The following is a 15,993-nucleotide window of genomic DNA, read 5'->3' as shown; positions in this document are numbered from 1 at the left end:
AATGAACTTCATTCAGGAACCTCGACCTCCAGGGATACCTGGACAGGGGATGAGAGACCCCTGCAGAGGCGGCCCCATTGCCCACAGAACGCCCGGGTGTTCCCCGTGGAAGAGGGATGCAGGCAAGGACCCTCTGTCACCATCTCTGTCATTTAAAAACGTTCCCTGGTGTGTTATTTGGCAGTTTCAACATTTTGAATTGAACCATGGAAACTGACATTGTGTCAGTTTTTGTGGCTCCCTTACTCGTTCCTTCCCGTTTTATTAATACTTTATATTAACACTTGTAACATGAAATATATGGAATCAGAAGTTCGGCCACACTGTCATCAATATGTTCGTATAATAAGAAAAGAATTCAGTAGGAATATGTATTTCTCTCTTCTATGAGCTGAGGTTCTCAAACACCTCTGACAAAAATCATGTGAATTTTATTAAACAGCTACTTTAGCAGCAAACCTAACATGAATACAAATAAGAATAATATTTACATTTTTATGTCAAAGAAACAAGAATGAACAAGACTTTCCCGTCTCTTCCACACACGTTAACTTGAAATGTCTGACCTCCTTCTCCTCCTCGTTCCCCACACATCCCTCCTCCGTCCCGGGTCCATCGGCTCCACCCAGAACCACAGGGAAGGGAGTTTTACAAGGTCCACGATGCTCACCACACCTACCTGTTCACGCACCGTGTTTTTCTATTTCTGATGATGAGACATGTGTCCCAACTTTGTTGTGACTGAACTTGCCAGCTATCATAATTGCATGATGAGATGGTGACCTTTATCCGTGAAACCCGCAGTTCTATTGAAGGTACTCCACATGGTCATGGCTGTTTACAGCACAGGACGCTGTCACCCTAAGCCTGCCCATGCGGCTCTGCATGCCACTCCCCACCTCCCATCCTGGTCTCCCCACCGCTGGGACAAGAGACAGTTTAAAAGAGTGCTTTCAAGGGCCACCCCTTACCCTTCACAGCAGACACAGGCTCCGGGATTTCCTGCTCGGCTCAGGGCTAGAGGAGGAGGACGGACAGCACCACACAGAGGGGACTCAGGGTTCCCTGAGAAGACAGAGAGTATTCTAAAGACGGGCTCAGGTGTGGGAAAGGCTGAATTATTGGGCCAAAGAATAAGACTTAGAACGAAATGGCAACCCATGCCAGTATTCCTGCCTAGAGAATCCAGTGGACAGAGGAGCCTGTCCATGGGGTCACACAGAGTTGGGCATGACTGAAGCAACTTAGCATGCGTGCGTGCATGCACCAGAGAAGGAAATGGCAACCCACTCCAGCGTTCTTGCCTGGAGAGCCCCAGGGATGGAGGAGCGTTGTGGGCTGCCATCTGTGAGGTCGCACAGAGTCAGACACGACTGAAGCGACTTAGCAGCATCAGAGGAAGACTTACAAACTCCTCCTTCACCCTCAGACACTCCGGGGAGGAGATAGAGGACCAAGATCACCAAGGTCACAAGAGTACATTTGCTGGCAGACGTCACCCCATCACTCAGGGGCTCCTCCCCGAGCTGTCCCGCTCTGGGTGAGGTCCAGCATCTGCCTCCCTCAGAACCCCCACACATGGGGACATCAGGTGACCTTGGCAGGGAGAGGAGGAAGTGATTTGCATGAGGCCCCTCCTCCTCCTGACAGGCTGGAGGCATGAAAAGGCCCAGGACTCCACCTGCAGCCCAGGAGGCTGAGGAGGCCGCATCCTGGGAGGGTCCCCACCATGGCCTGGACGCTGCTTCTGCTCGGGCTCCTCACTTCCGGCTCAGGTCAGGGGCCGGGACTCTGTATCCTTGGGGCACCTCCAAGCAGGGTCTGAGGGCCCTCGTCTCCATAACAACCCCTGTCTCTCTCTTGTTCCTTTTAGGGGTGGATGCTCAGACTGTGGTCCAGGAGCCAGCACTGTCAGTGTGTCCAGGGGGGACGGTCACCCTCACCTGTGGACTGAGCCCTGGGTCAGTCACTACCAGTAACTACCCAGCTGGTACCAGCAGACCCCAGGCCAGGCTCCCCGACTGCTTATCTACAGCACAAACACCCGCCCCTCTGGGGTCCCTGCTCACTTCTCTGGCTCCATCTCTGGGAACAAATCCACCCTCGCCATCTTGGGGGCCCAGTCCAAGGACGAAGCCGATTATCACTGTGGTCTGGGAACTGGTAGTTACAACCCCGTAGTGATGTAAGCCCATGGGGGAAGTGCTACCAAAACCTGCCCTTGTGCTCAGAGGGCTCAGCGCTTAGTGGCAGGAGAGGCGAGGAGAGGTGGGACAGGTCAGGGTCCCCATGGGGAGGGAGGCTCTGGGCCCGTCTCCTGTCTGATGGTTCATGGCCACGTGTGTCCTCCCAGCTCTCCCCGGATGTGTCCATCTCCCCAGGGGACCCCTCTCTGCCCCTATTGTTGGCAATGAGGCTTGGCTCCACAGGGAGACTCAGACCCCCACCACTGCCATTAGGACTCTTGTCATTCAAATCACACTAAGAGATGTACAGCACCATGAACTTGATCTTGGAGACAAATTAATATTCCATTTACCTGAAGGGGCACCACCAGTGGAATTTTCTAGAGTGCAGTTTCCCAACTGGAGCTCCTGAATCACAGCCTTTCGTTGGTGGCAGGAATCTGTGGTGAACAAGAAACTACCCCCTCTCCCCAAATATTTAGGAACATCAAAATTCCAGACGTATGTCCTGGTTATTGGGAAATAACCCCTGAGAATTGTCTTACAATTCAGTCCAGGCATGTTAATTCCCCATAACACATTCACTCCCAGTTTTTGGATTGTGATAAATCCAAAACCCCAGAAACACAATTCACATCCGAGGCCATGGGGAAAACTGTGTCTTTATTTAAGCATAAGACTGGAAGTTGGGAGGAATTTCCGCAAACCTGTGCTGTCTACGGACACACCTCGAGGCTCATGGGAGGACTTATGCTCCTGGAAGAACCTTACTCAGAACTGGCTCCAAAAATCCCCTCACTCTCGGCCGACTGCCTGGGGGCCGGGATGCCAGGTCATGGCTGGGCTCCTCAGCACGTGGACCAGGCCTTGTGTGGGGAGATGGAGCAGCAACAAGGGGAGACCGAGCGAGGGGAAAGCAGGCTCGTGTGCACCCCCGTCCCCCTGCTGGTGACTGTGGGGCCAGGAAGACCTGGGCCTGACCCCACCTGGGTCATCAGTGCTGAATGTGAGGTGCGGCCGGTGGTTGGCCCTGCGATCACCCCTCCCTCCCTGGTGTCCCAAGTCCTCAGAGTCCAGGGAGCTGAGCCTCACGCTGCGCAGCACCGCAACCCCCTCAGCCTGCCTCCCCTCCCCAAGGGCAGCAGCCCAACAAGGAGTGGTCTCAAACCCCTGGGTGGAAGGAGCTGCTGACAGGAGTTGCCCCAGGTGCCCGGGTCAGCGTCAGACACAGAGCAGTGGGGTCAGAGCACCCGGTTGCTGGGTCAGTGGGCAGAGGATACACTCCCCTCACTGATGGGCTCTTAGTTGGAAAACGCAGCTCTTTCCTTCCTCACATTTTCCCACCCTGGACATACCCCGAGCGCGTCACCAGGCGGCGCTGTGCACCCTCTCGGAACTGGCGGAACCGAGCACACCAGATGGTCCCCTGACCCGGGCTTGTCCCTGGGCTCAGTGGACTGAGTTGGAGGTCTCAGCAGGTGCTTCCTCTCAGGGGACAGACTTAGAGCCCTGGCGCCTCAAGCTTTGGGAGTGAAGCTTCAAACAGGACTGAGGACCCAGAATTAGAGGGCGTCCTGTCAAGGTCTTCACACTCTACCCGCTTCCCCAGGAGCAGAGAAAGCAGGAGCCCCCAGAGCCGAGCCTAACCCTCAGCTCCCCCCTGCCTCCTCTGGCTCCTCTTCAGCCCTTTCCTCGGGGCCCCTCTCCTCCTCTTATGCTTCATGACTTTCCTACCCAATCCCGGGCTCCTCTTTATTATACAACCCTCCACGTGAGATGGCCTCCAGACGCCCTCTCAGTCCTGACCCCTTAAGCAGCCAGGACGCCATGGGACAGACTCGTGCTGAAGGGTTTGAGAGGAAGCCACGGTCAGCCCTGAGGTCATGGGGGACACAAAAGTGGATTTTGGCCCTAAGGAGGGGACAGTTCCCAGAGCAGGGAGCAGGATCTGTCCCTGAGGGGCTCTGATCAGCAGGTCATAGGATGCATATCTGGGCCTGGACACCAGGGGGCTCGGGGGCAGTTCTTGAGGGTTGGTGGGTGAGAGCTGGGCCCAGTCTCCTGGCACTGTATGGTGGCTTCAGCTCAGGGTTCCCAGCTGTGACCTCCCACCCCTGGGCCACCCACAGCTGCGCCCCTGCCACCCCCTGGGCACCCTCAGACACAGGGACCTGATCCAGAGCCCAGGGAGGGGTCAGAGAGCTGCGGGGTGGAGTATGGGGGCAATGGTGGGGTTATTTGCATGAATGAACACTCCCTCTCTCAGTATGAAGAGGGGACGGAGAGGTGGGGACGCTCTGCTCAGCAGTGGGGCCACAGAAGGCAGGACACCCTGACCGTGTCCACCATGGCCTGGTCCCCTCTGCGCCTCACGCTGGTCACTCTCTGCACAGGTGACTGGATGCGGGGACAGGGGAAGGGCCCGGGGAAGACACGTCCCTTCTCCCTCCTCTTCTTCCTGAAGCCCACAATCACTATCTCTGTCTCTCCCCCTTCCAGGATCCTGGGCCCAGGCTGTGCTGACTCAGCTGCCCTCCGTGTCCGGGACTTTGGGTCAGAGGGTCACCCTCTCCTGCACTGGAAGCAGCAGCAACACTGGGGGTCTTTATGTGAGCTGGTACCAACAGCTCCCAGGAAAGGCCTCCACACATCTGATCTATGGAAATAGCAAATGACCCTCAGGACTCCCAGGTTGATTCTCTGGCTCCAAGTCAGCCTCTCTGACCACCTCAGTTCATGCTGAGGACGACACTGATTATTACTGTTTCTCATGGGTTGACGGCTTGAAAGTTTGCACAGTGCTTCAGGCCAGAGAGAAGGAGACAAAAACCTGCTTCCCGCACAGCCATGGGGCTCCCAGGGCAAGGTGTCTGCCCCTCCCTTCCTGGAGTCCCTGAGACCACGGAACCCAGCAGACTGAGTGTGCCCTGACTGCAGCACAGCTGCCCCCTCAGTTCGACTCCCCTCCCTAGGCCAGCGGCACACAAGGGGTGGTCACACGCCCCTGGATGAAGGAGCTGCTCACAGCAGTTGCCCCCGGTTCCCAGGTTGGAGTCAGCAGCACAGAACAGGGGGATCAGTGCCGCCCTTGCTGGGTCACTGGGCAGCGAACGCACATCCCTGAGCTTCCACCACAGAAGCATCTCCTGTTAAAGGAAAAGGAAATGGAACCCAGAGTTTCTACAAGCAATTTCCACACAGTCCAGGATCCAGTAAAAATCGTCACTTCTATCAAGAACCAGGAAACTAAATAATGAAGGGAAATGAGACGGCATAGACATCACTGAGATGCCTGAGATGATGAAATCAGGTGACAGATGATTTTAGGGACAAATCATCACATCTATTTGATGAGCAAATACAAACACTCCTGGGTCCTAAGGAAAAGGAGACAAATGTAGGAAAAGGAGAAAAAGTACTCAGAATCACCTGAAAATACAATAGAAGAAATCAAAAAGAAGTATCTGTACACTATCAAAGACATGTAATACTTATTGCTATTCAATTCATTCATTTGTTTATTGAAAGAGTGTTTGGTGACAGGAAAAAAGAGCGCCCCTGCTTCCTCTCATAAAACATCCCAGGTGTCGCTAGAGGTAAAGAACCCGCCTGCCAATGCAAGGGACATAAGAGATGTGGGTTCTGTCCCTGGGGTGGGAAGACCCTCTGGAGCAAGAAACGGCAACCCTCTCCAGTGTTCTTGTCTAGAGAATCCCATGGACAGATGAGCCTGGTGGGCTAGAGTCCACGGAGTCGCCAAAGAGTCAGACAGGATTGAGAACCAAGGAACTGAGCAGCATCTTGCTCCCACTCTCACTGCCGTGAACGTTCCCCGGGTGCGTCACCAGGGGGCGCTGTGCACCTGCTCAGAACTGGCAGCCCCTCAACACACCCCCATGGTCGCCTGAGCTGGCCCTGCACCCGGGCTCAGCGGACTGAGTTGGATGTGACAGCAGGTGCTTCCTCTCAGGGGACAGACTCAGAGACGCGCCCCCCAGGCCTCCTCCTGGGAGTGAAGCTGCACCCCGGGCTGAGCGCCCAGAATTGGAGGGTGAAGGGATCAGGTGGTCATCACTCCCCACTCTCTTCCCAGAAACAGAGGAGGGGAGGAGCCCCAGAGCCCACCCCGTGCACCCCTCCAGCTCTCCTCAGCCTGCGCCCGCTCCTCCTCATCTCTTTGCTCAGAGCCTGCCCTCCCACTCCCCTCATTCATGACTTTCTTCCCAATTCTGGGCCTCGCTCTTTCTACAAACACACACTGTTGACCTCCACAGTGATGACCAAGCTCATGCTCTTAGAAGGTCATGAACGAGTTTCCAGATCTTCCTGCAACACTCACTTCCTCATCCCCCTCCTTGAACCTCTCTAACCCTTCCTCCCGAGAAGCCTCAGGTTTCCGGCTCTCAGGTGTGACCCCAGCTCGAGCCCTCCCTGGTCCACCCCTGGTTCCCCCTCATTTCCCAGGGGATCCTATGATGTGCCTCACCCGCCCCCACCCCCAGCAGCTGATTTATCCCGTGAACATTCACACTCCATCCCGTGTGCCCATTGAGTCAGGAGTCAGGAGGGAAGAGAAACCCTGGTCCTGAGACCAGGGAAATGATTCCTGGCTGAGGAGTGTCTGTGCTCAGCTGCTGTGGGACTGACTTTATGCACAGTGAGCCCGGGAGAAGCTGCTGGGGCCCTGGGCTGGGAAAGCAGACCCTGTCCTGGGGCTCTGCCCCCGGGGCCGTGACTGCTGCTCTGTCTGGACCACACCTAAGTCAGGTTTGATCCCCACGATCACGTCTGAGATTCCTGAGAACAACTGATCTGCCTTGTCATGTCCTGTCCCTCATCTCAGATCTGAGACTGACCCATGGCTCTGATAACTCAGCCTGCCCTGTTTCACAGAAAGAACGTCCTGCTACGACATGAAAATCCTTCAGTGGAGATGCCATACATGTCACAAAGTCTTTAAAATGATCTTATTTAAAGAACAGAATCTAAAAGGAAAATTATGTTTTAGAAATAGTACCATGGCAATAAAAATTAAAATAGAGCCAGAGTCAGACACAATTTGTTGGACTGAACCACAACGTTTTCTTCAGTTAAATTTAGGCATCTATTTTAAGTGAGGCCCTTAGATTTTTACTACTCCATGATCACATTTTGGTTCATTGAAAATCTCAAAATCACACATCCACTGTGTAACACTCACGTGCACTACAGGGTAAGCTACAGTTGGCTGCTGTTTTCCAACCAAACACATCCTGAAGGTATCATTTCAAGACCAGATTTGGGAATGTTGAGTCTAAGACCTCTGATCACCAGGTCAGGATGTGTGTTTGGCCAGGACACCAGGGGGCGTTCCAAGCCCTTTCCTGAGTGTCTGGAGGGGATGACAGCAGAGAAGAGCCCCCTGGTACTTCCTGATGCTTTCTGCTCAGGGCTCCCAGCTGTGACATCCCACCCCCAAGCCCCACGCATCCCTTCCCCAGATCACACACTGGTCTCCCTCAGGCACAGGAAGCTGACCCAGGTCCCAGAGGTGATCAGAGCATTGTGGGGGATGGAGGGGAGGCCAGTCATTTGCATGAAAGGACCCTCCCCCTCTAAGCCTATGAAGAGGGGAAGGAGCGGTGTGGGGACGCTCTGCTCAGCTGTGGGGCCACAGAAGGCAGGACACCGTGACATGTCCACCATGGCCTGGTCCCCTCTGCTCCTCACCCTGATCTCTCTCTGCACAGGTGACTGGATGCGGAGACAGGGGAGGGGTCTTGGGAAGACACACATGCTGTGTTCCCCGCTATCGTGCCTGGACCCCCGAGTCACCATCTCTGTCTCTCTCCCTTCCAGGATCCTGGGCCCAGGCTGTGCTGACTCAGCCGTCCTCCGTGTCCGGGTCCCTGGGCCAGAGGGTCTCCATCACCTGCTCTGGAAGCAGCAGCAACATTGGATATGGTAATTATGTGAGCTGGTACCAACAGATCGAAGGATCGGCCCCCAGAACCCTCATCTATGGTGCGACCAGTCGAGCCTCGGGGGTCCCCGACCGATTCTCCGGCTCCAGGTCTGGGAACACAGCCACCCTGACCATCAGCTCGCTCCAGGCTGAGGACGAGGCGGATTATTTCTGTGCATCTGCTGACAGTAATAGCGACAATGGCACCGTGCTCCAGGCCGGGGGGAAGTGAGACAAAAACCTGCCCTCCCTCAAGTCACGGGCCTCCCGGGCTGAAGCATCTTCTGCCAGTGCAGACACTTCTGTTGTTTGTTTGATTTTAAATGGGCGTCTGAGCCCCACACCAGGAAATTGGTCTGGGAAACCCTTTCAGTTCTTCTTCATTCTGCCCCCTCACCAAGGCTTTGCTTTCGGCAACCACATTTTATATGAATATCTGAAATTGAGCAGAAGGACCTGAATGCCCGAGGCAGCTCCTGGTGGACAGAGTCCATGATGGTCAGGTCAGAACCAGAGATACAGCGTCCAGCTGTGTCTGATTCAGGACATTTCAGCTCCTTGGCCGGCCCTGGGCTGAGGTGAGGCCCAGGCTGCTGCTCCTGCCTTTCCTGTGACCACCTCTCACCATGTCCAATGAAGATCAGGTAACGGTCATAAGGGTTTCCTAACCAGAGATGAAACAGAAGCCCAGACCTGGTTGAGATTCCCATTTATAAGTATAATCTTTTATATCAAACATTTAATATAGAAAGATTGTAAAATTAGACTAAAAACATCTTTAAATATCTGAGTCAAAAAGAAGTAGTATGAGAACCATGATCAAGGGTAAATGAGAACCCCTGGAAGTGACCAAGAAGAGATTTGTTGTACCTGAGAGCCTCCCTATACTCTTTGCAAAGAGAGAAATAAGAACAGAGCCATGTAGTCAGCAGGGAAGGCACTGGGAGGCCTTGCAAATTCAACCTTGATTACCTATCAAGCTGGGAAGGAAACTCAGACAGAATCATGACCAGGCACAACCCACCGGGAATGCTGGGTGTTTGAACCCTGGAAATTCAGGTTCGGGTGGGTGTGTTATGGCAGTGAACCCACGAGCTCAGCAGAGCAAACTCAGACATCAGGGAATCCTGAAATTCGTTAGTGTATCAGCATACCATTCAGGGGTCTGAGGTCATTCAGTTCAGTTCAGTTCAGTTCAGTAGCTCAGTCATGCCCGACTCTTTGCGACCCCATGATCACATCACGCCAGGCCTCCCTGTCCATCACCAACTCCTGGAGTCCACCCAAACACATGTGCATCTAGGAGGTGATGCCATCCAGCCATCTCATCCTCTGTCATCCCCTTCTCTTCCTGCCCCCAATCCCTCCCAGAATCAGGGTCTTTTCCAATGAATCAACGCTTCGCCTGAGGTGGCCAAAGAATTATAGTTTCAGCTTCAGCATCATTGCTTCCAATGAACACCCAGGACTGGTCTCCTTTAGGATGGACTGGTTGGATCTCTCATTAGGTACCGGAAAAATCAATGACCAGGCCCAAACTAGATGAAGGCGACTCATTCTACTGCCCTGGGCGGTGACATCAGGAAGACCCAGCTGCAAGTGTGAGAAAGCCCTTCCAGGAGGCTGTGGTGTGAAGTGGGGGAGGAGGAGGTCTGAGTCCAGCAGGGGGCGCTGTGGGTCTGTCCTGAGAGCTCAGGGTCCTGGCCAGGCAGGCTGGCACCTCCTCTGTTGGCTCTTGCCCACGTGGGCAGCAGGGTCCTCACTGGAGGGTGACATCCTGCACCTGGGCCCCAGGGGACACGGCAGCTCTCAGCTCAGAGCCACAGGCTTGCCGCTCAGTTCTTGCCGCTCTGTTGTGGGGTCAGTGCCCAGACCTGACATCCAACCAAGGACAGAGGGACGGTCATACAACAAGAATGAACTTCATTAGGAACCTCGACCTCCAGGGATACCTGGACAGGGGATGAGAGACTCCTGCAGAGGCGGCCCAATTGCCCACAGAACGCCCGGGTGTTCCCCGTGGAAGAGGGATGCAGGCAAGGACGCTCTGTCACCATCTGTGTCATTTAAAAACGTTCCCTGGTGTGTTATTTGGCAGTTTCAACATTTTGAATTGAAGAACGGAAAGTGATATTGTGTCAGTTTTTGTGGCTCCCTTACTCGTTCCTTCCCGTTATATTAATACTTTATGTTAACACTTGTAACATGAAATATATGAAATCAAAAGTTCAGCCAAACTGTCATCAGTATGTTCATTTAATAAGAAAAGAATTCAGTAGGAATATAAATTTTTCACCTCTGTGAGCTGAGGTTCTCAAACACCTCTGACAAAAATCATGTGAATTTTATTAAACAGCTACTTTAGCAGCAATTCTAATATGAATACAAGTAAGAAGAGCATTTACATTTTTATGTCAAAGAAACAAGAATGAACAAGACTTTCCCATCTCTTCCACACACGTTAACTTGAAATGTCTGACCTCCTTCTCCTCCTCGTTCCCCACACATCCCTCCTCCGTCCCGGGTCCATCGGCTCCACCCAGAACCACAGGGAAGGGAGTTTTACAAGGTCCATGATGCTCACCACACCTACCTGTTCACACACCATGTTTTTCTATTTCTGATGATGAGACATGTGTCCCAACTTTGTTGTGACTGAACTTGCCAGCTGTCATAATTGCATGGCGAGATGGTGACCTTTACCCGTGAAATCCGCAGTTCTATTGAAGGTACTCCACATGGTCATGGCTGTTTACAGCACAGGACGCTGTCACCCTAAGCCTGCCCATGCGGCTCTGCATGCCACTCCCCACCTCCCATCCTGGTCTCCCCACTGCTGGGACTAGAGACAGTTGAAAACAGTGCTTCAAGGGCCACCCCTTACCCTTCACAGCAGACACAGGTCCGGGATTTCCTGCTCAGCTCCGGGCTGGAGGAGGAGGACGGACAGCACCACACAGATGATACACAGGGTTCCCTGAGAAGACAGAGTGTATTCTAAAGACGGGCTCAGGTGTGGGAAAGGCTGGATTATTGCGGCAATAATCCAGAGGAAGACCTAGGAGAACGAAATGGCAACCCACCCCAGTATTCTTGCCTAAAGAATCCCGTAGACAGAGGAGCCTGTCCATGGGGTCGCACAGAGTCCGGCACACCTGAAGCGACTTAGCATGCGTGCGTGCATGCACTGGAGAAGGAAATGGCAACCCACTCCAGCGTTCTTGCCTGGAGAGTCCCAGGGATGGAGGAGCCTGGGGGCTGCCATCTGTGGGGTTGTACAGAGTCGGACATGACTGAAGCAACCTGGCAGCAGCAGCAATAGCAACAGACCGACATGGTCCCCTGAGCTGGCCCTGCTCCTGGGCTCAGCAGCCTGAGGTGGACTGACAGCAGGTGCTTCCTCTCAGGGGACAGACTCAGAGCCGCAGCCCCCAGGCCTCCTCCTGGGAGAGAAGCTGCACCCGGGGCCGAGCACCCAGAACTGGAGGATGAAGGGGTCAGGTGGTCATCAGTCCCCACCCTCTTCCCAGAAACAGAGGAGGGGAGGAGCCCCCAAAGCCCACCCCGTGCACCCCTCCTGCTCCCCTCATTCATGACTTTCTTCCCAATCCTGGGCCCCTCTCTTTCTACAGACCTACACTGTTGATCTCCATGGTCATGACCCAGCTCACTCTGTCAGAAGATCATGGACGTGTTTCCAGATCTTCCTGAAACACTCACTTCCTCGGCCCCTCCTTGAACCTCTCTAACCCTTTCTGTTCAAGAAGCCTCAGATCTCTGGCTCTTAGGTGTGACCCCTATTCGTCCCCTTCCTGTTCCTCCCCAGATTCCCCTTGTTTCCCAGGGGATCCATGAACCCCTCTAGTAGCCGATTTATTCCCTGAAACCTCACACTCTGTCCTGTGTGCCCCTAGGGTGAGGAATCAGGAGGGGAGAGAGCCCTGGTCCTGAGACCTGGAGATGATTCCTGGCTGAGGAGTGTCTGTGCCCAGCTGCTTTGGGACTGATTTTATGCACAGTGAGCCCAGGAGAAGCTGCTGGGGCCCTGGGCTGGGAAGGCAAACCCTGTCCTGGGGCTCTGCCCCTGGGGCCATGACTGATGCTCTGTCTGACCATGTCTATGGTCCCGTCTGAGATTCCTGAAAACAGCTGATCTGCCTTGTCATGTCCTGTCCCTCATCTCAGATCTGAGACCGACCCAAGGCTCTGATAACTCAGCCTGCCCTGTTTCACAGAGAGAACGTCCTGCTACCACATAAAATCCCCCAGTGGAGATGCCATACATGTCAGAAAGTATTTTAAATTATCTTATTTAAAGAACAGAGGCTACAAGGAAAATTATTTAGAAATAGTACCATGGGAATGCCAGAGTTGGACACAGCTTAGTGACTTAACAACAACATTTTCTTCAGTTAAATTTTAGGCATCTATTTTAAGTGAGGACCTTAGATTTATACTACTCCATGAACACATTTTGGTTCACTGAAAATGTCAAAATCACACATCCACTGGGTAACACTCACATGCACTACAGGGTAAGCTACAGTTGGCTGCTGTTTTCCAACCAAACACATCCTGAAGGTATCATTTCAAGATGAGTTTTGGGAATGTTGACTCTAAGAGCTCTATCACCAGGTCAAGATGTATGTTTGGCCAGGTCAGCAGGGGGCGTTCCAAGGCTTTTCCTGAGTGTCTGGAGGGGTGAGAGCAGACACCAGCCCCCTGGTACATCCTGATGCTTTCTGCTCAGGGTTCCCAGCTGTGACATCCCACTCCCAAGCCCCAGGCATCCCTGCCGCAGATCACACACTGGTCTCCCTCAGGCACAGGAAGCTGACCCAGGTCCCAGAGGAGATCAGAGCATTGTGGGGTGGGGCGGGGAGGACGGTCATTTGCATGAAAGGACCCTCCCCCTCTCAGGGTATGAAGAGGGGAAGAAGCAGTGTGGGGACACTCTGCTAAGTTGTGGGGCCACAGAAGGCAGGACGCCCTGACATGTCCACCATGGCCTGGTCCCCTCTGCTCCTCACGCTGGTCACTCTCTGCACAGGTGACTGGATGGGGGGACAGGGGAAGGGCCCTGGGAAGACACACAGGCTCTGCTCCCTGCTCTCATGTCTGGACTCCTGAGTCACCATCTCTGTCTCTCCTCTTTCCAAGATCCTGGGCCCAGGCTGTGCTGACTCAGCCGCCCTCCATGTCTGGGTCCCTGGGCCAGAGGGTCACCATCACCTGCTCTGGAAGCAGCAGCAACGTTGGAACTGGCAATTATGTTGGCTGGTACCAAATGATCCCAGGATCGGCCCCCAGAACCCTCATCTACCGTGCTACCAGTCGACTCTTGGGGGTCCCCGACCGATTCTCCGGCTCCAGGTCTGGCAACACAGCGACTCTGGCCATCAGCTTGCTCCAGGCTGAGGACGAGGCAGATTATTTCTGTGCAGCTGGTGACAGCAGTATCAGTGGTGCCACAGTGCTCCAGGCCGGGGGGGAAGTGAGACAAAAACCTGCTCTTCTCTCAGAGTCGGGGCTCTGGGGGCAGAAACATCCTCTGCAAAGGCAGCTGTTTCATTTGTCTGTTTGGCCTCAGACTGGGTCCAGAATCACACCAGGGAACTTGGTCCAGAAAAATCTGTTCACATCTTTCTTCATTCACCCCTTCTCCAGCTTTCCTTGGCAGCAACACATTGTCTGATTTTCTCCACTTTAGCAGAAATCCCCGGTGCCAAGGGCAGGTGCCCTGGGGTCAGAGTCCATGGTGGGTCAGGTCAGAACCAGAGAAACACAGTAGAGTTCTGTCTGATTCTGGACTCATCAAGCATCCAGTAGGTGTCCTGGTCCCAACAGCTCTCATTCTCTCTGATACTAGTAGTGGACCCTTGGGGATCCCTGCTCCATTTCAGGTCTCGGGGTCTCTGCTCATTTTCCAGGTCTCAAATCTGGAGTTCGGGCTCCTTGGCCATCACTGGGCTGAGATGATGCTCAGGCTGCTGCTCCCGCCTTCCTGTGACAGCCTTTCAGGCTCACCTAGAGCTCCAGGCTTGTGGAACTAGACCAGTTATGGTATGGACTCCTCTCCCTCTGGTGAGATGGGGCCACCCAGCGGCTTCCTGCTCAGCATCTGGCTGGACCTGCTGCTGCTATTACCCTGACTCCAGGTCATTGGGGGTTCTGCCTGGACATGGAGCCTTCTCCTGTCCCCTCCATCCTTAAAGTCCCTCCAGCAGGCCATTCCCAGGAGAAGGTCTCAAAGGAAACAGAAAGTTCATCTCCCCATCACTAGGACACAGCACCTCTTTGCCCTGAAGCTCAGGGGCTGAGGTTGGGGTCTGGCTGAGGTCATCTCAGACCTGAACTCTGACTGGGGAGTCTTTAATCTCCGTCACTGGGGCATCTGCCCTTTCCCAGGAGTTTCTAGAGCGCTGACCCCTCTCATTGGCCCTCAACATGAACGCCTGTGCTTTTTCTTCACAGGGGAGATTTCTTCGGTTACTGCTGCGCCAACAGGGGAGCATCTGAGGTGCACCTTACATTTGGGTCTTTTGGAAATACTGCCTCTCCATGGCCCTCACTGCTAAGATCCACCACTGATTCTTCCTGTTCAATATCTTTGTCTAACACTTGCCACATGATGTTGAATTATTGTGGAGATTAAATTCACTTTGCTCCTGATTTGTGGAGTTTCCACAAATTATTGTCACCAGACACCAATATGAGAATAGTTGGTGCTTTTACAATATCACATACCAAGGTCTTGATACATTGATGACTTTTTTCTAAAAATGAAAAAAAACAAAACAAAAACAAAACCAAAACCAAGACGTGTTCCATGCCTTTCCTTCCCCCATAAGTAGTGGATGCAGTCTGGGGCCATTCTGGTTCCGTAGATGGTCGCATGTCCTAGGTCACCCTTTGTGTGGTCATCTTCCGGCCCATGGGCTGCAGACACCACCTCACATTCCCACCTGCCCGTTGCTCGTCACCTGCCCCACAAACAGTAAAACCAGTACCCATCATAACAGGATCGGTTCTGTCTAGGCTCTCCCACAGGGTTACGAGAAGTAATGCTAGAAAACCTGTTGTTTTCCAGTTACTAAAAGCGAAAAAGCAAGAAGGAAACTTTTAAAATTCAATTCAAGATAGTATCAAAAAAATAAAATGCTTAGGAATATGAATAACCCAGTAGGTGAGAGGCTTATAAACTGAAAACAAGAAAACATTGTTGAGAAATTCACACAGTTGTAAATAAGTGAAAGGAGCCCTGAGATCACGGGTGGGACAACCTCATACTGTGAAGGTGACCTCAGTCCTGCCAGATTGATCTACATGTTCGTGGCTGTTACCAAGTCCAAGCTCACTCTGCTCACCTCACGACAGGCCAATGAATCCCAGAGGAAAGGAATATGACTTTATTCGGAAGGTCAGCTGCAAAGAAGTTGGCAGACTAATGTTTCAAAATGACCATGCTCTATGGGGCCTGGATGCTAGCTGCTTTTAGGGATGAGAGATGGGGGAATTGAGGACACAAAGTGAAAAAGACCATTGAACTCTTGCAATGATTCCCTAGAATGGCAACCTCAGGCAGGGGGATATGTTATTTCCTTCTTTCTTACAGTCATTCACAGGTGGGCAGGGTCAGACCATCTCCCTGTGAGCTACCCAAAGGTACTTGGTTTAAGGCTCAGGCAGAGGGAGTAGGGTTCTCTGAAGCAGGCTACTATGTATGATGATGATAACAAACATGACAGAAACAAGGGTTAAAATCATAGAAACAGCTAGAGCGTGCATCAGAATTAACCCTGTATAATTCTGTCAAATTTTACTTCAGAACCACCTAGTTTCTGTCAGATTTTACCTCAGAAC

The 15,993-nt window shown here is 53.0% G+C and overlaps 1 protein-coding gene and 1 pseudogene across 1 annotated transcript in view; both read left to right on the top strand.

Annotated features, from left to right (window-relative positions):
• Positions 1-1,546: 1,546 nt before the first annotated feature.
• LOC123465048 lies at positions 1,547-2,189 on the top strand (annotated as a pseudogene).
• Positions 2,190-7,754: 5,565 nt separating this feature from the next.
• LOC112582842 (immunoglobulin lambda-1 light chain-like) overlaps positions 7,755-15,993 on the top strand; it is a gene marked incomplete in the record, with an annotated part of 281,468 nt that continues 273,229 nt past the window's right edge. Inside the window, 2 exon segments of the mRNA XM_045163188.1 lie at positions 7,755-7,915; positions 8,025-8,292. Coding sequence (XP_045019123.1) covers positions 7,762-7,915; positions 8,025-8,292 — 422 coding nt within the window.

Source organism: Bubalus bubalis, chromosome 17, assembly GCF_019923935.1.
Source record: "Bubalus bubalis isolate 160015118507 breed Murrah chromosome 17, NDDB_SH_1, whole genome shotgun sequence".
NCBI classification, from domain to species: domain Eukaryota; kingdom Metazoa; phylum Chordata; class Mammalia; order Artiodactyla; family Bovidae; genus Bubalus; species Bubalus bubalis.
Note: the sequence above shows the minus strand (reverse complement) of the source record. Positions and strands in the feature narration are given on the sequence as shown.